At 38.0% G+C, this 24,388-nt stretch overlaps 3 protein-coding genes across 3 annotated transcripts; 2 read left to right on the top strand and 1 right to left on the bottom strand.

Annotated features, from left to right (window-relative positions):
• Positions 1 to 3,094: 3,094 nt before the first annotated feature.
• Positions 3,095 to 5,823, top strand: LOC110778343 (protein DUF642 L-GALACTONO-1,4-LACTONE-RESPONSIVE GENE 2). The gene is made up of 3 exons (XM_021982902.2): positions 3,095 to 3,533; positions 4,120 to 4,611; positions 5,039 to 5,823. Exons 1-3 carry the CDS (start codon positions 3,434 to 3,436, stop codon positions 5,557 to 5,559), a joined length of 1,113 nt encoding a protein of 370 aa, XP_021838594.2. The 5' UTR covers positions 3,095 to 3,433; the 3' UTR covers positions 5,560 to 5,823.
• Positions 5,824 to 6,251: 428 nt separating this feature from the next.
• On the bottom strand, positions 6,252 to 11,312 carry LOC110778344 (cytochrome b5 domain-containing protein RLF). The gene is made up of 6 exons (XM_021982903.2): positions 11,137 to 11,312; positions 10,409 to 10,487; positions 9,938 to 10,307; positions 9,304 to 9,438; positions 7,022 to 7,072; positions 6,252 to 6,560 (listed from the first exon to the last, which is right to left on the bottom strand). Exons 2-6 carry the CDS (start codon positions 10,445 to 10,447, stop codon positions 6,475 to 6,477), a joined length of 681 nt encoding a protein of 226 aa, XP_021838595.1. The 5' UTR covers positions 10,448 to 10,487; positions 11,137 to 11,312; the 3' UTR covers positions 6,252 to 6,474.
• A 5,766-nt stretch (positions 11,313 to 17,078) lies between these two features.
• Positions 17,079 to 22,516, top strand: LOC110778345 (cycloartenol-C-24-methyltransferase). Its single transcript, XM_021982905.2, has 14 exons — positions 17,079 to 17,240; positions 17,347 to 17,439; positions 19,075 to 19,141; positions 19,609 to 19,682; positions 19,792 to 19,876; positions 19,977 to 20,032; positions 20,653 to 20,707; positions 20,901 to 20,948; positions 21,061 to 21,144; positions 21,251 to 21,367; positions 21,487 to 21,570; positions 21,650 to 21,775; positions 21,873 to 21,970; positions 22,044 to 22,516. The coding sequence occupies exons 2-14, from the start codon at positions 17,357 to 17,359 to the stop codon at positions 22,105 to 22,107; spliced, it is 1,041 nt and encodes a 346-aa protein (XP_021838597.1). The 5' UTR covers positions 17,079 to 17,240; positions 17,347 to 17,356; the 3' UTR covers positions 22,108 to 22,516.
• Positions 22,517 to 24,388: the final 1,872 nt, after the last annotated feature.

Genomic DNA, 24,388 nt, shown 5'->3' on the forward strand with positions numbered 1-24,388 from the left:
CGGTGTTGAGTGAGTTCTTTTTCCTCTCTTTATGATTTAAGATATGATGTATAATATTGTGGTCTTAATAATATGAAATTAATTGCTTACCGCAAAAATAAACAAGTATTATGTTTATTTAGTTACGAACTCGATTATTTTCCTCTCTTTTGTTTCGCTAAGTTTTGACTCGGGTTTTGTTGTCCAAGTTCCCAACTTCCTCTAGTTTGAGATTTTGTTGACCAAGGCTTTCATGAGTCCTATTTTGGTGTCCAAGTTCCTGACTTCCTCTAGTTCGAGGTTTTGTTGACCAAGACTATCTCGAGTTCAATTTTGGTGTCCAAGTTCCCGACTTCCTCTAGTTCGGGGTTTTGTTGTCCAAGTTCCAGACTTTATCTAGTTCGGGGTTTTGTTGACCAAGACTTTCCCGAGTCCAATAGTAATTTTGATGTCCAAGTTCCTAACTTTCCATAATCCGGGTTATTTTTTTCCAAGTTCCCGACTTTCATTAGGTCGGAGTTTTGTTGACCAACTTAGTTTATGCTAAGTTTTAATTCAAAGTATTTTGTCAAGTCAAAGTTTTGCGTGAAAGTTGTAAGTCGGAGTTTCTCGTTAAAGTTTTGAGTTGTCGGAGTTCATAATTCTTGACGTAAAATGACATTGCAAAAAGTAGAATATAAGCCAACATTAATAACACCTTAAAACATCAATTTGTGTTACAATAGGGGATTTTATAAACTTTTTGATTTCTAAACAAATAGGCAAACATTACAAACCTACTTGTACGGTTCCTCGACATTTTACCACTCTAAGAACTTGTACCTAAATCTTGACCACAAACTAGTCTAACCACCTAATACATTCTAGCCATTACAATCCCAACAACAACTGAGATGAGCACACACAACCAATTGTGTGGCAGTCAACTCTATTTTCACAATAACTTTAACAACCCATGTGTTCAACTCTTTAATGTCAGCTAACATCTTGAACTTATCTTCCTCATGGCCGTTGATTTCCTTCTTGAGTAGATCAATTTGGGATTGCAAAATTCAGTTTTCAAGCAACAATTGGTTGGTAACATCCTTCTGCCAGTCAAGGATACCTTTGTCCAGCGGCCACTCAAAAAACTTACATCCCCTTCTGCCAGTTGCATAGTCATAGAACTTGTAGGCTTTGAACCTTCTTTATGGGTTTTTCATTGTCCACGCCTTTAATGGCCCAACAACAGGAAGTCCACAGTTACATGTGGAGCGAAATCTCTGAAGTGATGAATGAGAAAGAGAAAACATTTGCAATGGGAATAAATTACAACAGTGAATTTCAATTGATTACAATTTGCACCAAAAATTTCAAGAGATGAAAAGATAGATAATCATACCTTTGGATCTTGAAACTAGTTTCTCCCCCCCCCCCCCAATGAACCAATTACTTTCCCTCCAAAAAAATTAAGGGTAGATCTAAAAAATTTGTGCGTATTGTTGTTCTTATAAGAAGAGCAACAGAGGCGCGTGATTTTTGGCTTGGTTTGTTCCGCACATGCATAGTTTTTGGAGGGAAGTTTGAATCAATGGTCGGAAAATTGATAATTTGGCCGGAATATTACTATAAGGTACTATTTTTAACACAATTTTTTAATTTAAAGTACTATTTGAGAAAACTGAAAACATAAGGTACTAGTTCACAAAAACCATGTTATTTTGAACTTTATTTGGCTGAACTGAACTTAATAGAACTGCAATTAAATCCAAAAACACAGGGCCAAAGTGAAGCAAAAGGAAAGTACGAAGTATATTTTTTGACAATTTGCCTTTATGATATGCACAAATAACAAACTATGACAACAGCCATGTTATGAGGTAAAGGTAAAGGACAAAAAGTGCAGAGAAAAAATTTGGGGAAGCTGATATATATACGGATATACCCTGTGGGTATGGAATAGCGTCATACCCTGGACTCTCATTGGTTGTTTTCACATAAGCAACCCCACATGTGATTTAAATTTAAATCTAAAATAGCAACCCCACATGCAATTTACAAATTTAAACCAATCACAACCCAGGGTATGACACTATTCCATACCCATTGAGTATATGTAGCCTTTTCGAAAATTTGGAGCATTGGTAAACCTCTTTCGACTTTTGCCACTACCTAAAGAGCCAATCACGTCAATTTCATAAACACAAATTTGAAAAATTATCCCTTTAATTTCTGCAATCCTATCGGAGTACTACACTTTGTCCTTTAACACTCGCACCGCTTTTTTTTTGGTACGTTCCTTAATACTTACACAGCTTCTATAAATAGAAGTAGATAATTTTACCAATATTGTATTATTTCTCACACTTACCTGCTAACCCACATACACCCCTACTCCCTACAAAAAATCATTTAAAAATTCACATTTTCCACTCATCACTCCCCACCCCTTACACATTTCCCACTAACTATATTAAAAAAATACTACACTATTAACTACTATTAAATTAATAAGTCAATTAGTGTCTTAAACTCCACATTGACTAAACCGGTGCGAGTAGTAAGAGACGTCGGAAATAATAGTACATACATCATACATGTGCTTCTGGCTTCTGCAACAAATCGGTGCAGTTTTTAACTTCCTTCGGTTCTATTGTGATAGGACTATACGAGTAGTTGTGATACGAGTAAGAGCAGTTTATTTTACAAATAATTTTTGGACTTACCGTGTATGGAATAGTAAACTACTCCCTCTGTATTTATTTAAGAGATACACTTGTATTTTCCGGCCGTATTTATTTAAGAGATACACTTGCCATTTTTAGTAACTTATCAACCCCCATCATCTAATTAAATAATATATCTACACCCCACTCCCACCCCCACCCCCACTCCCTAAAATGATATGGTCCCCACTTGTTTTTCTTATTAAAATATCTACTCAGCCCCACTTGTTTTATTACTTTATTCCATTCAATTCTTCTTCTTAATACCTGTGCCCGGCCAAGTGTATCTCTTAAATAAATACGGAGGAGTAATACACAAGTGACAAGTCCATAATATACTTTTGTTTTTATATCTCTAAACGTAGTTAGGAGGTTCATTTATCCAATATCATTTGTATGTTTCATGTTTGCTCATTCATAGCCTATTAGATTCTTAAGTAAAAAGGTATCAACACTTGAAAATTTAATTCCTTTGAAGTATCTTTCTCTTCAAAGCCTACAAAAAGCTAACTAATTTGGATTTGAGTATGGTCAAACCTCAATTAGGGAGAAAGCTCTCTTACTAGAAATCACCATAAATTAAGGAGGAATGGGTGGTTTTGAAAATTTAACCGACAAACAGACAAATCCATCAATTAGTAATTTGGTATCCATCCCTAACCCCTTTCTCTCTTCTCATTGAACCTCTCAACAAACTCTTACTCCTATAAAGCCACGCTTTCTTTTCTCTCTCTCTCCTCAAACCAAACATGGCAGCGCCAATCTCAATCTGCATCTCTTTAGCTCTGCTACTCACTATTTGTTCTGCCTTGGGAGCTTCTAATAATCATAATCATATTCACAGGGGAGGTAACTTGCTTAAACCCTACTCATTTTTCTGTAACCTATGTTATTTTCACCTGAGTTTTTTCTGCAATTATCTGAATTATATGAGAATATAAAGTAAATATATATAGTGAGAAAAATGGAGCCTAGTTTTATATTGTTTCTATCTTATTGGGACAAAAAATGAAGATAAACCCTACTGGTTTCCTGTGTTGGGTTCAAGCTTTAGTTTGTAAAATTCAGACATTTTAGTGAAAATCTGTCAAATCTTGTGTTGGATACCTGATATTTCACTAGAAACTCACTGCAAATAATACGGAGTAGATCCTTTTCTTGACATCTCAATTGAAAAGAACAACAGTTTTATTGCTTTCTATAGTTTGATATAAACCCTAAACAGCCCTTTAACTACCCCCCATACATGACAGAAAGATTTCAGATAAGCAAATTCTGAGCTACTGTCATCATGTTTTAAAAAATTAGGTTGTGTAGTTTGTTGGTTTGTTTTGCAAGTACTCTCAAATTGGACAAATATTTTGCCAATGTCCTGCTTTAAGAGGTTTTTAGCTTGTTTCAAAGGGACACATCTAATCATTTCATATGTCTTTAGGGCTGATTCCAAATGGAAACTTTGAAGAGCCACCAAAGCAAGTGAAGAATACCAAAATCATAGGGAAATTCTCCCTGCCCAAATGGGAAATCAACGGACTTGTCGAGTACATCCACGGCGGGCCTCAGCCGGGAGGAATGTACTTTGCCGTTGCCCATGGTGTACACGCTGTGAGACTCGGGAACGAGGCCTCTATCACGCAGTCTGTACCTGTGAAACCAGGGTCATTCTACGCACTGACCTTTGGGGCCTTTAGGACTTGCGCCCAAGAGGAGGTCCTAAGGGTCAGTGTCCCTCCTTTTAAGGGTGACTTGCCCATTCAAACACTCTACAGTACTGATGGAGGTGATACTCATGCTTTTGGATTCAAGGCCATTTCTAAGGTTGCTAAGATCACTTTCCATAATCCTGGGGTGCAAGAAGATCCTGCTTGTGGCCCTCTAATTGATGCTATTGCTCTCAAGGAGCTTTTGCCTGTATACCCTTCAAAAGGTATATATCAACTAAATTTGATGTTTGCTGTCACTTTTTCTGTTTCATTGTTGCATAACCTGCTTTGCGAATTTTATAGCTTGCTTGTCCTGCATAATCTCCCAATTTGTTCAGACATAACTTCAGCAACTTTTAAATCTGGATCCAAGAATATAGTTTCAAAAGAATCAACTAGAAAATTATATATCTGAACAATTCGCTATAGAATACTAGTGACTATTTGATGATGCATTTCCAGTCAGAAGTCACAAGTAAATATCTTGCATTTACCAATATCTTTTGAAGCATACCATGCTTGATTTTGTGGTTCATATGGTATGTTACAACTTGGCTCTAATAAATTACAGAAAACACTGCGTTTGCTAGCCCTCAAACTTTGTAAAAGTTAATTCCAAATTGTTAACTCCTTCCTGTAATGTCCTAACAGGGAACCTCATAAGGAATGGTGGTTTTGAAGAGGGCCCTTACCGGTTGCTCAACACATCGAATGGTATCCTTCTCCCCCCAAGACAAGAAGATATCAACTCCCCGCTCCCTGGATGGATTATTGAATCTCTCAAGGCAGTTAAGTTCATTGACAAAAGGCACTTCAATGTTCCATTTGGCCGTGCAGCCATTGAGCTCGTAGCTGGAAGGGAAAGTGCCATTGCGCAAGTTATCTGCACAGTTCCCAACAAGATGTACAACCTCACTTTTACAATCGGAGATGCCAAGAATGGGTGTAAAGGATCAATGTTGGTGGAAGCATTTGCTGGGAAAGATACCCTAAAAGCACCCTTCCTTTCCCAGGGGCTTGGGAGATTCCAAACAGTCAGTATGAAATTCAAGGCAATTTCAGACAGGACTAGGATTACTTTCTACAGCTCTTACTATCACAGCAGGGCTGATGGGTTTGGGATACTTTGTGGTCCAGTTCTGGACGAAGTTAGGGTTTTCCCTACTTCTTAGATGGTAGGAGTACATTTATGTTATCCCTTCTGCCACCCTTGTATAACTTTTGGAGTCTCAAGTAGTTCAATACTATGTCTTATGTTAGGGATTTGGGAATGTTATGCCACTCCAATATTTCTAGGGATGCATTACAGGATGTAAGCAAAATAGTAGTGTAACAAAGGGCGACTGTTATTTGCTCTGCTTCTGTTGTTATGTAGTGTGAGAATCTCACGAGTTTTTAGCAACAAAGCAATAATACTCCCCTTACTATTCTCTTCATGCCTATCTTTAAATATTAGGATGTTCCACAACTGCAGGATATCCATGTACGGAGTAGTTCTTAATGCTAGATGGTCTATCTTTGTTAAATAATGAATCAGACACTATCAGAATATCCTATTGACCAGATAATACGGTCTATCTTTTTTAAATCCTAGATGGCGTAAATTATCAGATAGAGTACTACTGCAGCTATCATTATTCATTATGCTCATTGATAGCATCCAACAGAGGTATTGTATGCTCCAAACCTATTGGAATTAGGGAAGTCATACACGAAGTATTATTAGTCCGTTGATAACACTTTGCCCTACTTTAATATAAAACTCTGGTAATTCACTCATAACATTAAGATAAACTGATATCCCACGCACAATATTTCACAAACAAACACGAAAACAACAGAAATTAAACTCACACAACAGACAGGTAAAAAGTTGTTTTACGGAGTATTTTATTGTATGATTCAATGTACTACATTGTTGTCAGATATACAACATATTGGCCCATATTCAATAAAAACAATCTGGGATTCAATACGAAATAGAACTCATAATTTTCAGTTTATGTGTCATGTAGACAGCAAGCAATTAGCATAAGTTGTGATGTACCTCTTGCCAATCATTGCTAGTTTGAGACTTGGCTACACTATTACTTCCCACCTCTGTTCTCATCTAAGATACCCACCAAACACTTCTCGAGTAAGAAATCTGCATTTACCCAAGCATGGTATTTATCTAAAGAAGGGTCAAGGAATTCAAGTCTCAGTAGAAATATTGAACGCATGTGTAGCACTTGAAATAATGTGAAATTTTGGGCAACATAATCAGTAGTTTCAAATGGATTTGTACATGCAGCTTTATTCTGACTTACAACCAGTTTCTCAAGGCGAGGCACAAAATTTTCACAAGAAATGCTTCCCCCGCTGGAAAATATAGTCACATCTACCTTTTCTTATATAGTAATAGTTTTCTGATTAATTTTTCCTTTTATATCCTTAATAAAATTGAGTAATGGAAATAATACGGGAATAGTCAAACTAGTTTCAAAGGACTTTAGTAAAATTATGTTGGTAATGTGATTTTCTAGACAGCGTAAAATTATGTTGGTAATGTGATTTTTTGTTTTTTTTTTTCTCTTCTTAAATTTCACTTTAATGTGGAGATCCCTGAATGAAATGCCAATTGTCAAAGGATACTGAATAATGATGTGCAGTCTTTTCCTACAGCTTTCATTAACATATCAACACCTGCAGTTAAAACAAGCAGCACAGGAAGTGAGAGACGAGTAGTAGAGAGAAAGGAAATTAAAAAGAGGATCTTGCAAGGTGAAATTATGTATGAGCAAGGAGATCATGGTCAAATATATCAAAAAATAAGAGTACATCAGTGACTAGATATGGTTGCAGTGATATTTCAAAGAATATGTTTGACCCTGATACCAAAGAGCAAGAAGTCCCATTAGCCTCGTTGTCATTGGCCATTTTTTTCCACGGACAATGGATTCTTCTAAGATCTCTAGACCAAATGGATTTATGACACCACAAGTCATTTCCTATCTATATTTTTCAGAGCTGGGGGGTGGGAGACTGGGGGACTGGGGGAGTTACTGGATAAGAACTTTCCTTGGTTTGACGGGGAAAAATAACAATGAAAATCTAGAAGCTTCATCAATATCTAAAATACATCAGGAGAATGACAGCTTAGAAGTTAGAAAGAGTAGGGAAGGGCGGAAGACCATGTCAGATGGGTAATGCTCCAAGTACTATGTATGGTATGGGCGTATGGCCCCAAAAATCATTCAAGTAATGTAATTGTACTTAGCCTTATCTGTAGAATTCGTCAACCAAGTCCTGCGCAAATTAGCTGCTTGGCAATGAACTTAAACAATAGATAAAAAGACTTATGATGGGTCAGAATACTTAGAAGCGGCTATCAGGCCTATCACAGACTCAATCCAATGAAACATATAAGCAAGACGAATCCCTTTAGGTCCAACTCGTCCAAGAGATGAAGAGAGTGCCAGGTCAAACTCTTTCTAAGCTTACTTCGGTTACAACTTGATCTACGGGAATACATTACCTAGACAGGTAATGTATCATGCCAAAATAAATGATAGCTCCAACACTATCTTCAGACCCAGAGATTTCGCAACAACCAAAAGGACCACTTGCCTCGGATGCTTACTGATTATTGTCATAAATACACCATCCGAAATCTCGTTCGTTACAAATATACGAAGTATGAACAAATTAGAACCACCAGGCAACACATTGCAGATTCCGATCGGGTGGGCTGGGTGACTTTGAGACAGATAACTATAAGTGGTAGGGTAGGGTAGGGTAGGGTGGTACACCCAGATTGTGACCAATTGTGGTATCTGTTCAAGACACTTTTACCCTTGTGATTATGTTGGCGAACATGCCGATGCGTACTGGTTATTGTCATAAACACACCATTCAAAATCTCGTTCGTTACAAATAAACGAAGTATGAAAAATCAGAACCACCAGGAAACACATTGCAGATTCCAATCGGGTGGGCTGGGTGACTATGAGACAGATGGCTATAAGTGGTGGGGTAGGGTAGGGTGGTACAGCTCAGATTGCGACCAATCATCGTATCTGCTGAAGACACTTTTACGGATTGAGGTTACGTCGGTGAACATGCCGATGCTCATATTACTAAAGGTCATATATAGTGCCAAAATAAACGATGGCCCCAACTAAAGATATATTTATGATGTAAACTCATTGTATTCAATTTTCAAGAAAATATTTCCCATATAAATGGGGACATAGGCACATAGCTTACTACACCTAAAAGTTGAGGCTTCAGGTTCAAGAGTATCAATGATACTGTCATTGATTTCCTCTGTCTATTCTGCCATTGTTTTATTTTCTCTCTATTATGAAAGTCATGCTAACTGTTCCTAGTATTTCCCTTGTGCAAATGTTGACATTTTCTAACATTCCATAAAACTCTGCAGAAAACTTTCCAGATTCACCAATGCACTTGGCACCAAGATATACACATAACTCTTTCCAAACTACATGAAGCCAGCTGCATAAATCAATCACACCAGGATTCACATCAAAGATCAATCCTGGGGAAAGTTGACAACTGTGACAAGTCTCCATCTACTGGCATACCCATTTTCACTGCCTGTACCCTTCTTCCTGTTTCTCCCGGACTCAAATACAAAACTTCTTTTGCTAAAAGATTTCCAAGGTCCACAAACTCTATTTTTTTCACAGTTGTCATCGTTGGTTTTTGATACAAAAGACCCCCCCTCCCTTTTTCCTATTCCTCCCCACCAACAGCTAAAGAAAAGTGCCTTTCATTCAGACCAGATTCAAGGAAATCAAAAAAAAAAAAATGGCATTAGCACATTGCATCTAGATGATAACATGGATTGATAAAACTGCCAAATTATATAGACCATTAAAGTAGTAGAGTAACAGCAAAAATATTGTCCATACCTCCAGGATGAAATTTCATATATGGAGAAATGTTATACACACGTCCTTGCAGAACCGTCCACATTGAGCCTTCTGTTTGATGTTGTTTAACTTCACTCATAGATATAAGTCTCCTATTCGACTGACCATTCAGTCCTATTTCAACAGTTGAAAAAGAGAATGGAACATTAAAGAGGGTTCATCGTTGCATTATATAACCAAGAAGCAGGAGTAGCCATAAATCAAAGCCACTCTTCAATAAACTTGACCTTCCTAAATTTCATCAGGCATCAACTATTCAGCTTAAGATGAAGAGAAGTGGTTGGTAAATAGAATCTGTATCATTTAACTTCATCTTAGAATTTCGAAGGCCAGTGATATGACATTGTTCAGATTTAGTAATCTACAAACACCCATATAATCCTAGGCTTCCATAGAAAGTTAGCGTATTTGATCAATAAACAGGGTGGGGAAGGAGGGCTGTCTCCTGTCTGTTATTAGCCTCCCCAAAGCACATTCATCTAGACACACCAAAAATAAAGAGAACAAAATAACCAATCGGATCTAATCCCAGATATAAAGTCAGCACAATATTACATTCTTTACTGGAGAATTGTAAAAATCATAAACCTTAGGAACAAGAATATCAACAAACCTGCAAGGTCAGGATGCGTACGAGTAAGCTTGAGCCAATCCATTGGGCTATAGCCCTTCTCAAAAGGAACCTTGGCCCGAGCAGCAGGCTTCTTGGCAACAGGTTTCTGGTCTGCTGGATCCTTTACTGAATTCCCTGCTTGTTTTGGTGTAGCGCTAGACTGCTTTTGAGTTGTACTGATGACATTGAAAGACAAAGATCCAATCTTTTCCTCCTTCACAGTGATAGATACAGGAGGAATCGTATTGTTCCATGGATTAATTTGTTCACCACTATCACTACTCGAGACTTCCTCATTAATAGTGATGTTGCTTATGCCTGGGACCACTGTTTGTTCATCAAAATCATCCTGATTGATCGGTGCACTGACCTGGATACAAAAAATAAAGTACACAAAAGTTACACTAAACCTTCACATTTTCACAAAACCTCATCGTCTAATTAGTGAAAGTAGTGAAAGTAGAAACTTGCCTGGCAAAATGTGAAGTCGTCGTCCTTTTCACTTTCCATCCAACAAAAAAATACAAAGCTTATGAAAAGTGCAGTCTTCCTGTTAATCCAATGTACAATCCAAGTTATACGAGTACTAACGATGATCAACTAACCAATTCAATGGGCTAACATTGAACAACTAGTTCACATTTGAAACCTAATTTCCAATCAACAAACATTGTCAAATCATTTTCGTAACAATGATCAACTAATTCAAGGTGCTAGCATAAAAACATCATACAATTATTTAATTTCAATTAATTTCATTTTTCATCAACAGTATGATGATTTCCAACAACATAGAGCTCCAAATTAAAATTCATCACTCTTCCCATCAAACCCTAAAATTAGACTTATACGTTTGCAATCACTATCATATAGTTAAAATTAAACGGTTGGGGGAAACAAATCTCATTACGCAGCTGCATACTTATCGAACTTGTAAGAAAATTAGTCGACAAAAAAAGAATTGAAATTAAACTTTTTATTCGAAATTTTTAAATTGCAATCATGCTAAATTCTACAATTCAAACTAACATTATACTTAGCAATCAAACAAACAACAACTTGACAAGTAATCAATAGCAATACACAATCATCAAGTAAATAGATCAGAAATAGGATAACAAAACAGAGAAAACGTCAATTTTCGAAAAAGATTCAAAGAAAAAGAAGTAATCTGCAGAATAATCGCTGGAATTGATTACCTAGGAGGTGTTTGATCAGTGATTCTCTCTCCTCGTCAGTTGGCCTTGCAGCGTAATGGAGTAGCCAAGGGATTGTTTGGTTGCATGGATAAAAATGGTGAATTGATGGGACTGAAAGTAAAAGGTCAAAATTGTCTTTTGCATTGCAAAAGAAAGTCAATTTTGGTTGGATTGACCCAATAGGGTTTCAACAATGGGGAAATTTGGCCGCCAAGAGCTTACTAGGATACATCACATACATCATGTTCACAGGATATTTAATGGCTTAAATTGATTTTAAAATAAGAAATTGTGGGTCCAACATTATTTTCAACTAAGTATTAGACCGACTTTCACCATGTTTTAAAAATCACCTAACAATTTTGTGAAGTTTTGAACCATCATACAGTCACATGTAGTTAAATTTCGAATACATGAATTAATAAATAACAACACATAACTGATCACAATGTTAGAATTTTTTTATGAAATCAAATGTATATAAGAATAATTTCTACAAATGTTAGAGATGTGAGCATGCATCCATCTACACATGAATTAAGGGGGTGGGGGGTTGTGTGTGTGTTTGGCGTGTGGGAAAATGGGATAGGGTTGGAGATAAGAAGGAAGAGGGAAGAGATAGAAAAATGTTAATCTGTAGGTTTGTTTAGGAAAGCGGGGATAAAACCCATCTTATCCAGTCAAATAATAGTACTTGAGGAGACGATAGATAAGGGTGGGCATAAAGACTATTTTTCCCTTGGTGAAAAGGAAGGAGAAAATAAGAAAGATTAAGTATGTATCTTCACCTCTTATCCCAGTCTTATTCCCACTCTTAATCAAACAAAGGACAACAATTATTTTATCCTTATCCCCCTTACCGATTCTCTATCCTCATCTCAGCCTCTTATCCTAATCCTAATTATCCTTACGGAGTTACGGGCCATTTGGTATGTGGTAATGAGAGTCTGGAGATTAGAGGGTTATGAAACTTGAAAATTGGTTGTTGGGTATTCATGAAAATATGACCAAACCTTGTTTGGTGGTTGATGAGAATATGTAGTGAATAAATAAGAAATTTACAAAGTTAACCTTATCAATAATTCTCCTCCCTATTTTATCAATGGTAATATAGTCATTTTGTGTCTATCCAAATTCCCATCTCGTAATACCAGTCCCCTAGATATTATTTTTCATGGGAATATAGGAGTTTCAATCCTAAACTCAATCCACTTATAGTCCCAACTTCACATAACAAGAGGTTCTCCATACAATGAGACGCAAGCAAAGTGGGAAGGGACTCATGACAATAAAAATTGATTTTGAGAAGGCTTACGATCGGCTTAAATGGTCATTCATACGTGATACACTCAATGAGATGAACTTCCCCCTTCGCATGGTGGAGGTCATAATGGAATGCATATCTTCCCCCACCATGTCAGTCCTATGGAACGGGGAACGCACAACTGCCTTCACACCTACCCGTGGCATTCGACAAGGTGATCCCCTTTCACCTTATTTGTTCGTTCTCTGTATGGAAAGATTGAACCATATAATTGAAGAAGCCATAATTCAGAAACACTGGAAACCCATCAATGCTAGTCGAGGTGGTCCCCTTCTCTCAAATCTGTTTTTTTGCGGATGATATTATATTGTTCTCGGAAGTCTCGATTGAACAGGCTAATGTTATACGGGACTGTTTAGACAGATTTTGTGCAGCCTCGGGTCAGCGTGTTAGCCTTCAGAAGTCCAAGACTTACTTCTCCAAGAATGTCAATGAAACAGACCAACAGATTATCAGTGCAGCCCTTGGAATGGAACCAACGTCAGACTTGGGTTTATACTTGGGGATGCCTACTCTAACCAGTAGAGTCACGAGGGACACCTACGCCCATCTCTGTGAAAAAATTGATAGGCGATTGGCGGGGTGGAAGTCTAAGCATCTCTCTCTAGCAGGTCGGATTACACTTGCGAAGTCCACACTCACTACAATGGCTACATACTCTATGCAAACTGCAAAAATCCCTCGAACCATCTGTGACTCCATTGACAAACGTACAAGAAGATTCATATGGGGAGGGGATGAGGAAAAAACCAAGATACACCTACTATCCTGGAACACTTTGCAGCTACCTCGCAACAAGGGGGGAATGGGGCTCCGTTCAGCCCGCCAAACCAATGCGGCCTTCCTCACCAAACTGGGGTGGAGAGTGCTTTCGGAACCCAATGCCTTATGGTCCCGAGTTTTGCGTCACAAATATTGTAGGGGGAGATGTGATATAGATATGTTTACACCCACCACCAATATGTATAATGTATGGAGGGGTATCACTGACAATGCTCCATGGATTAAGAAAGGCTCTGCAGTAGCTATTGGCAATGGGCGAAACACCCTTTTTTGGGACCACTGTTGGGCGACAGCACAACCGCTCCGTGAGCAAGCTACTGGCCCAATCCCAAACCACATTGAGGGCACTACTGTTGAAGAGATGTGGCAGCTAGGTGATGGTTGGAAATGGGACTCTTTTGCAGACTTACTCCCAAACCAAACCATTCAACTCATAGCTGCGCATAAGCTGATAGAAAATGAGGAAATAGGAGACCTGCGGTATTGGAAAGGATCGAAAACAGGAGGCTTCTCAATTAAGTATGCAATGGAGATTATAAAAGATGAGGACACCACGCCACATGACCCCAAGTGGGACCTTATATGGTCGATCTCGGCCCAACAACGGATTAAGGTCTTCCTGTGGCTCACCCTCCATGATAGAGTTTTATCCAATGCAAACAGGTTGAAAAGACATCTGACAGACGACCCGCGGTGTAACAGATGCGCTTATAATGCTGATGAGACCCTACTCCACCTCTTGAGAGACTGCCCAGCTGCGAGAGCAATCTGGTCGAGTGTTGGTGGGGCTGCGAACTACCCCTCCTTCTATGTAGGCACCCTCACCGAGTGGATCACGCGCAACATCAAAGCTGAAGGCCTAATCTTCTCTGATAAATGGCCTACTTGTTTTGCTCTTTCTCTATGGTGGAACTGGAAATGGAGGAATAATGTGGTGTTTGGTAGACATAATGAAATCTCAATTAACACAGGGGACTTCCTACGTACTCGTGTGGAGGAGACTTGGGATGCCTTTTATGGGGCCAACACCTCTAACCTAGTGGTCCATGGTACTGCAACTTTGAAACGAGAAGTATACATCAGTTGGCATGCACCACCCCTAAACTGGTTGGCCTTAAACACGGATGGCGCCGCCAAAGGAGCACCAGGTGCAGCAGGAGGGGGTGGCCTCATTCGGGACAGCAGGGGTATCTTCATCAAGGGTTTCACCGCAAAATTTGGTGTTTGCTCCGCCTACAAGGCTGAACTCTTAGCAGCGGAGATGGGACTAGAAATGGCAGTAAGTATGGGAATTGGGAAGCTCGTTCTACAGATGGATAACAAGGCGTGCATTGAGGTTCTTAGCAATCCAGACTACCAAGGTGGAGAGTGCGTTCATATTTTAAATCATTGTCGTAGTTTAATTAATTTGTTTGGCTGTAATTTTCGCATTGAACATTGTTATCGGGAGGGCAACAGGGTAGCTGATAAACTTGCTAATTTAGGTGTTGATCTTGAGGAGAGGAAGGTGTTATTTGATGTGGCGCCACAATCAATCACCCAACTCCTTCATGATGACATTGTGGGGGTTGCTACCCCTCGCTTAGTTGCTTAATTTTGGTTTTGTTTCTGTACGGAGTTTTAACTCCTCTTCTGCACCAAAAAAACATAACAAATATGGGCTTTTGATGCAAATGAGATTAAAACCCTCATTCCATCCCCAATTCTCACTAAACAAACGCCTCCCTAACATCAAACGACCACAACATTTTAGCGGAGGTGGATAACATGTCTAAATCTAAAAAATTGTTATAAAGAATAATATGGCATGGTTATCTCACAATTTTGTTAATTTGGAAAATAAATGAGTATCAGAAGCAAAATTCAGAAATTACTTTGTATGTTGCTTAAAAATAAATAATGAAACATAAACTAAAATTAAGTTTTTTGTTTTGCCAAGTATGTTGCCCCGTCACAAATGAGTCTATCACGTATTAGACCGTTGTTAATCATGGGAAAAAAATCTCTTCACCCCTTTCTCTCTCCCCACTTTCTCACTCATCCTTTTTTCATTTTTCTCATTAACAAAAAAAAAAATCCTTCATTCCTCTCTTATCCACGAGCAAAAGAAAAACTCTCAACCCTCTTTCTATCTCTAACAACAATAATAATAATGATAACCAGAATGGAGAGAGAAATGGAAAAAAAATGTGTTAAATTATATTAAAATGAATATCTATCTGTAGATCTCAAATTTTTATGAGGTAATTTCATTTTATTTTTTTATAAATCAGAAATATAAAAAATTTCTCGTTGAAAAATAATCGATACGAGATCATTCATGCCACGTGGCGAGTTAAGTTTGGGTGAATTTTCCCACTCTAAATCTAAAAAATCCCCATGCCAAAGTGATTTTTGGTTTTCCACTCCCCAAATGCAAAATTTTCCCAACATTAAGACCCTAATTTTAGTCTTTTCCCTTTATTTATCCCCAAATACAAAAGAAATACACATGGTTAACAATTGGGGGTTTTTATTCGACGTGTTATTCCGCTAAAAACGCCCTCATTTAAAAGGTAAAAGTACACTACTACCCTTATAATCATTTACCCCCTCCCTCCCCTTCCCTTCCCACCTCGGCCCTTCCCTGCCTTAAATCACCACCACCACCACAAACCGCAAACATCACCACCACCACCACAAACCGCACATCACCACCACCACCACAAACCGCACCACACTACCACCACAAACCGCACAATATCACCGCCACAAACCGCACCACCACCACTGCACCTGTGACGCTGCACTACCCACCGGAATTCGTCGTTGTCGCTGTCGCTGATGGAGAAAAGCACAACCACATGCGCCTTGTGCCCCTGTCGCTTCCTTGCTCGAGAAAGTCGGATCCAATTCTTCCCCTGTCGTTTCCCTACCACAGCCGGCGTCGCGTGGTATTTTTTCGATTTTTTTTTTAAGTTTTCGTGTGCCACCCAAAAATGGCGGCCGTGGCCTTGGTTGAACCGCCATGGAAAAGCGGTGGCAACCATGGTACCAACCGCCATTTTCGGGCGGCATTATACATTTAAAAAAAAAATTAAACAGAGCTGCCGCCCAGAATTGGCGACGGAGCTCCATGGTGTCCCACCTAGAAAATGCGGCACCTACCATGGTGGGTAACGCCTTTTCTGGGCCGGCCACCATGGAGCTCTGCCGCCAATTTTTGACGGCAATAATACTCAATTTGTTTTAAAAAAAATCAAACCTCCGACGGAGACGGTGGTGAAGGAGGTAAAGAAGAATAAGGAGATGGTGGTGATTGTGAGATGGTGAAGGAGGTTAAGGAGATGGTGGTGGAGACGGTGGTGGAGAAGATGGCGGTGGAGACAGTGGTGAAGAGGATGGTGGTGGAGAGGGGGCTGCCGGATTTTTGTTCCCCGGAAAATGTTTTCACAAACCGGAGAGAAGAGGGAGGGTGGAGTTTGTGGTTAAGGGCAAAAATATCATTTCATGTAAAATACGCGGGCGTTTTTAGCGTACGAGAACGTCGAATTCTCCTAGAGTTTGTGAAGTAAATCGTATCCACTGTAGCAAATACATGAGTAGTATACACCAAACAAGTTAATGACTTTTCTAGAAACCAAAGCATAGACGCAAATAATAGGTTGATGTTGAAGTGAATTAAAATTGGAGAAGAAAGTGGATTAACAAATTTGGTAAGATGTAAAGTAGTTCGTAATGAGTAAAATACAAAAGCGTAAACATCAAACAACTCACAATGTAGAGGAAATTCTAAAGTGGTTAATAAAATCCTCGTTCGTCAATTGCCGTATTTGTGTCGAACAAGCAAATAAAACAACAAATCACACTTGGCAATTGGCGCTTAGCAGTTAGCACGGCTGTCTTACTGCCTTTCACGCCCTCCTTATAATATTTTCTCCAGAGCATCTCCTTACTTTTCTCTCCTCTAAACTTCTCTGCTTTCTCCTTCTCTCGTCTTCTTCAGATCCTCTTTACAGTATGCGCCTTTTCTCTCTCCTCATTCTTTCAATTATTCACCCCTTTTTTTTAAAAAAAAAGTTTTATGATTGAGTTCAATTTTGACTTGCTATTTTTAATTGCAGAGCTACAAGAATGTCAAAAACTGGAGCTTTTGATCTAGCCACTGGCGTTGGCGGAAAGATCGAGAAAGACGATGTTCTTTCCGCCGTTGACAAGTAATCTCCTTTCTCTCTCTTTTCATCTATCATTCTGCATTGTTGATTATTTGTGATTGAGTTAAAGATGAAATCTTTTCATTCAATTGAGTGTGTATGTGGGTCCACTTATTCACCACTGCTCAAAATCACACGTGAATACCTGAATTTATGAATCCCAGCTACTAACATTTACTTTTCCAAATTGAATCAAATTATGATATTTGATTCACTGATTTTTTTTATTATTGATTCCAATTTTACAGTATTAGCAGAATAATCCGCTATATTGTGTTGTACGTTATTCTCCCATTGTCGTCTGTTAATGTTGTTGATTGTGGATTAAGGTTTATTGTGCTAGATCTGTACCATGTAGTAACATCTAAGCACAATCTTAGTGACTTGGTGTCTTCCTCCACATGTGTTTTTCATTGTTTGTCACGCAATCTTTGTTCACTTCATATTTTGGAACAAATGGAGTAATTATCCTTCATTTTCATTTAGGATGTGTTTTTAGATTACCAAGTATTATGGGGGAGTATTTATCTTACGTGTTGAGAACATGTACTAGCCTCTCTAAGTCAAGCAAATCATTTGTCGTGGCTCTTAAACTATGTTACATTTTCACTCTTTCTTTGTTCTGTAAACACTGTTGTTGATTGTCATGTGAAATCAAATTTTTTTGGGTTGGATCTGTACTATGTAAGCTCAATCTAGTGTCTTTCTTTACCATAACCTTGCGGAAGGAGGTTCGTGAGAGAATCGCGCACAGTCCTGTTTGATCGAGATGTGAATGCCCGTGATCTCTTTAGGGGTTGTTCATTATTCCTCCGTTCCGGAATACTTGAACTGGTTTGACCGGCACGGAGTTTAATACAAAGTAATTGACTTATTATTTAATTAGATGGTAGTTGATAGTGGGTATTTTTTAATATAGATAGGGATATGTGTCAACTTTTTAAAGGGGGTAAGGGGTAGGGGAGGGTGCATGGGACCACAAAAGAACATGTGAAGGGGTTAGTTGATATAATATTTATAAAAGTTTGCCATTTATAGAAACGGTGCAAATAATCCGGGAAGGCTTTATAAGGAAAGCGGTGCTAGTATTCCAATACAGAGGGAGTACACAATGTTGGTCTGCTTCATAATCTTTGTTTGACACCTCAATGATTGCGAAGCGTGTAAATATTGTGTGACTGAGGGGGTGTGTTTGACACCTCAATGATTGCGAAGCGTGTAAATATTGTGTGACTGAGGGGGTGTTATCGTTCACCTGAAACATCTTTTATGTGTTTAGAACTTTAGCTTTGTAGGTCATCAAAATGATAAACTTGCTAATGCTAAGAACACGGTCACTTAATTAAATCGGTTGTAAATCTGCTTAATTGAATCAAATTTTTTGTGGTGAAGCTTATTGCTAGTTTCTTGTTGCAAATGATGTAAAAACAATAAAGAAGAAATATAATATGGATTTATGTTGAATTAATAAATTGTGAATCCTATGAATGTTTTCTCTTGATATGCGCTTGATATCATGATGCAAAATCCAATATATACGCAACATTGATTTCTTCTTCCATGTTTAGAATGCTTGTCCTGTTTCTGCTCTTCCCCAGCATCAAGTAACTATGGAGTAATGCTTATTTGTTGTTTCAGGTATGAGAAATACCATGTCTACTATGGAGGTGAAGAAGAAGAAAGAAAATCCAACTACACGGATATGGTAATGAACATTAAAATTACACCGGTAGTTATTTGGTTTCAGGGTTTATGATTTGGTGGTTGATTGACATCACGACGTCTAGTACTACTTTTTTCGTTGTGTTGCCAACTTCCACTACTTGTTTTCAATTGTGATTGTTGACGACAATTATGAATTGGAACATCTTAGTGTCCATGTATTAGGTAGGGAACATGTCAGCTATCTAAGAGTGTCTTTGCTAGTATTCAATAAGCACTGCTTCAACTGAAGGAGCAGACTTTACCTTTTCCTTTTAATGCTTGTCAGGATGTATGCTTCTCTATTCGTTTTGACAAGGAAACTAGAAAGTTTGTAGAACCTAGCTTTAGTATATAACTAAACTGATGATCATCAATTTCTAATGCTGGATGAGTTTGATTGTTATAATTATTCTTTTCCTTCAATTTTACCCAATGAGTTATTTATATTTTGATGTACTCTTATGACAGGTCAACAAGTATTATGATCTGGTTACTAGTTTCTACGAGTTTGGCTGGGGAGAGTCTTTTCATTTTGCTCACAGGTTTGCCTTCATGTTTCTAAAACTCTTTTATGTAATTATGTTGTTAGCATGTTTCTCCAGCTTTTACATTTTAGTGGGAATGGAATTGCATGTAACTCTATGCTTACAGATGGAATGGAGAATCTCTGCGTGAAAGCATCAAACGCCATGAGCACTTCCTTGCTTTGCAACTAGAACTGAAACCCGGACAGAAGGTTGTTTTCTCTTCTCTTTTGGGGTGTGTGATGGACTAATTTCAGCACTATGATTTAATCTCAGCGTTTTCCTGATATTTGGGTGTTTGACATTCCTCAGGTGCTGGATGTAGGATGTGGTATTGGAGGACCACTCAGGGAAATTTCTAGATTCAGGTACGATCCTTGACATGTATTGCTACAAGTTCAATGGTCGAAATGTTATATTCTTGTTCTTTAGATCTCAGGTCTTTGTGAGTTTGTCTCTTTGAGGAAAACTATCTGTTCTTTGCATTGCATATCAAATATTTGTACCATCAATAAACACTGTTGATAATCATGTTGGTATTTTGCAGTAAAGTTATGAAGTCTTAGTTTGGTACATGTTATTGTTTGATTGCTTTCATGTCAAGACACACACATCTATGTTGTAAGGCAAGTGTCAAGTTTGATATGCAGATTGCAAAGTAGTGTTTTACTCAGTATCTGCCAATTTCGCATTGTTGAACCAAACAGGTGTTGTTGTAAGTATTGTGTAGGACCAGCTGATTGTATATGGTTCGAATATCCTGTTTACTATAAAGATAAATCATAAATGTCTTGAAATTTCTGACCTTTTCCTTTTTTTATTTGGTTTATCTGATAACCTTTTTTATTAGTTGTCAGATAGATGGATTTATTCTGTGTAATATAAAGATAAATATCTGGAAAATTCTGACCTTTTCATTTGGTTTATTTGATAACCTTTATTTATTTATTATTATTGTCGGAGATCTGAATTGCTGAATTTTTGGCAGCTCAACATCTGTGACAGGGTTGAACAATAATGAATATCAAATTACAAGGGGGAAGGTATATCCTACTCTCTCCTTTGGTGGTTTTTAGTTCTCTTGTTTCTATTTCTGCATTAGGTGAATGATTTTTCATGCCAGCAAACCCAGCATCCACATTTACTTTTACTGTCAACTAATGGATAGGCTTTTAACTGTTTGTCGGTCTAAGGGTATTACATTTGTTTATAAGTTTGAACTTCACTGGATGACAGGAACTGAACCGGATTGCAGGGGTTGACAAGACATGTAATTTTCTCAAAGTAAGGTTAATTACACTATGGGGATTTAACTTCTGCAACTGTAACATAACAGATTACCGAGATATGCTACAACCTCCTAATAACTTACGAACTTAAAAATCATTGGTTTCAGGCTGATTTCATGAAAATGCCGATTCCAGAAAATTCTTTTGATGCAGTATATGCCATTGAGGCAACATGTCATGCGCCAGATGCTGTATGTTGCGCATCAGTCTTCCTTTTTTTCTCAACCTTTTACGTGTGGTTAAAATCTGAGACATGCATACTCACATGTGTGTTATTTCATTTCTGTTGGAGAAAAGGTCGGGTGCTATAAAGAGATATACAGAGTGTTAAAGCCTGGGCAACGTTTTGCTGCATATGAGTGGTGCATGACAGATGCCTTTGATCCCAATAACCAAGATCACCAAAAAATTAAGGTTGTTACTGAAACAACTACATATAATACTGTTTTCCAGTGGCCAATTTTATATGCAATTCTGGAAGATGACTAACATTTAACAAAATTGCATTTTTGTTGGTAATCTGATGAGTTCAGTCAGAAATCGAACTTGGTGATGGGCTTCCCGATATCAGATCAACGAGACAGTGCCTTGATGCTCTAAAGAAAGCAGGTTTTGAGGTTCGCAGTTCATTTTTTTTCCCCAATCAACCTCCATTGGTATATTTCAAAACTTGGGCTAATTGTTTTTTGTGTTAAGGTCATTTGGGAGAGAGATCTTGCACCTGATTCACCAGTTCCTTGGTACTTGCCTTTGGATACAAATCACTTTTCTTTGAGTAGCTTCCGTCTAACTTCTGTGGGACGTTTCTGCACGAGAAACCTGGTAAGCATAAAGATTGGCATGCTAAAACTTAATAATACTTGGGAGTTTGCTTTACCTGCTGTCTGCAACTCTTAACTTGGGTGTCTTTCTGTTGTAGGTCAAGTCTCTAGAATACGTCGGACTTGCTCCAAAGGGAAGTCTAAGAGTTCAATCTTTTCTAGAAAAAGCTGCTGAAGGACTTGTTGAGGGTGGAAGGTTAGTAATATGAACCTTCCTGGGAATATGTAGAATGATGATGAATCTGGTTTTAATTAGCTTACTTTTTCAGGAGAGAGATCTTCACTCCTATGTACTTCTTTGTGGTGCGGAAGCCCTTGTCACAGAGCGAGTAGCTTTAGAACATGGACTGGATTTGGATTAAAAGCAGCTATGAAGCGGTTGAGGCACCTACGGTTAGTGAAGTTTCACTGTGACCAATAGAACAAGCTTCGATACAGTCTTGCGCATGCAATTCAGTACATGTTAACCTCGATCTAAAACGTTGCTAGCTCACTCGGATCTTTTTCCCTCCTTTGCCTCTTGTTAACTTGGTTTACAATTTTAGCAGGATGTTTTTTTCACCTTATTCTTATACAATGTTCAACTTGAATAACTTTATCATTTATCAATGTGTAATTTGCCAAAAAAATTACTGCAGTTTCAGTCTGTTAATTACTAGTGCAGTTGTCTTTGAATATTGAGTAGTGAAACATGCTCTACCACGCGTAAATGAAGCTGGCCATGTTGCATGTTATTGTTTCAGAGTTTAAGTTGTGTAATGTGTATAAAACTGTCTGTTAGATGCGTATGAAGGGGTGGAATATGCTATGCGGCCACTGTGGTCTGTGGGGCTACCGCCTACATGTCTATTGTTTAGATATTAAAACTTTTATCTGCCAGGACCATTTTTTCCTCTTTTTTTCAATAATACCTTTTCAAATACTCCGTATAATATTTATCAACTTCATACCTCACATCTTAAAGTCAAATTAGTTACATTATCATCATTCTGTACCAAGTATGAGGTAAACAGAACGTACGGAGTATTACTTTGTATTATACTAGTTTAATATGACATCTTGTTCGATTGTTTATAATTCTTTTGGTTAACTATTGTTTATAATTCTTTTGTTAACTTGTACGGAGTAATAAGTTTATAAGTGCACTTGTATGAGTAGTGATTAAGACAATACGGATGAGTAATAGTCAAATATTAGTTTATTGGAGACTCCGAAAAGGCAAATGTAAAGTCTATTATGGAACTTGTCAAGTATAAGTTTTTGCAAATTGCTCCTTCCATTACCAATTTACCACAGGCACTTTCAGGGGTTAATGTTTTGGTATTTCCTCTTATTTTCAAATTATTTACCTTCCATGTCCCATTATAAGAAAGCAAAATGCATTAAATTTGATCCGTTGTTTATGTCCTTTTGCAAATGCGGTGTAGTTTTGTAGGGTTGTAGTTGCAACTTGCAAGTGTGTACTCGTACCACCCAAAGTGGATTTGTAGCCAGCTTCTCTGACTTACAGATTTGATCCGTTGATTATGTCCCCTCTCATTCTCTCTCTCACCCGTGAACGAGGGAGGGAATCTACCTTTCATACGACTTGGATATTTTGCATAGTCTCTGGACCAAGTCATCCATTTTCAGGGAATTGTCTTCCAATCATGTGCACTCTTAACACGCGCCTTTAATTAATCCCATTTCTAAAGGGCCTTGCCCGCTAACCCAAGCTACACTTGATCCGAACAGGGTTCCAATTGGTAACGAAAAGGCTACATATACCCCATAGGTATGGAATAGTGCCATACTCTGGGTTGTGATTGGTTTAGATTTATAAATTCCATGTGGGGTTGCTATTTTGGATTTAAATTTAAATTCCATGTGGGGTTATTAGGTGAAATAGACCAATGGGAGCCCAGGGTATGGCACTATTCCATACCCAAGGGGTATATGTATCAGCTTCCGATTGGTAAGGACTTCTCCTTACCCAACACGGCCCACACACACAATTTATTGAAACAAACCACCAACAAAAATGGCAAATTTACCTACACCAGATGCTCCTACCTCACTTACTTATGCAATTAGTCTTGGAGTAGAACCAGCACCAGAAGCTCCTACCCCGTTAAATACCTAAATGTTGTGCTATCAGCCTACCATGCACAGGTGCAATAAATAACAACACCCAAACTAGCATAAAAGTCTCTCTAATTTTTTCCAAATTACTTAAATATTTAACTCGTATAGAGGTGACGTGACCTCAATGAAACTTGAATCGTGCCCTCAAGGTATTTTTATGGATGTGTGGTTTCTATCACATTTTCTCTTCACATGCAAGGAGAAAATCTGAAATGTAAGGTGCAACCTATAATATGTTCTAGACAAGCTTATAAGACAAACTCAACTATGTAAGATCCCTTCAGTGTCACCATTAGTTTTTGGTATTGTAAATTATTTGATTTATATTGAACCATGAACTAAAAACTAAAAATAGTCATACCTGTAAAAACAATATTGAACTAGTACATTAAAAAAAAAAATTATTAGATTATGGGAGTAACTTTTGACACTTTCTAAAGAAGGTTTACAACTTAAACGTATTAATGTATAATTGGTCAAATTACCAAGG

This window comes from Spinacia oleracea, chromosome 1, assembly GCF_020520425.1.
Source record: "Spinacia oleracea cultivar Varoflay chromosome 1, BTI_SOV_V1, whole genome shotgun sequence".
In the NCBI taxonomy this organism is placed as follows: domain Eukaryota; kingdom Viridiplantae; phylum Streptophyta; class Magnoliopsida; order Caryophyllales; family Amaranthaceae; genus Spinacia; species Spinacia oleracea.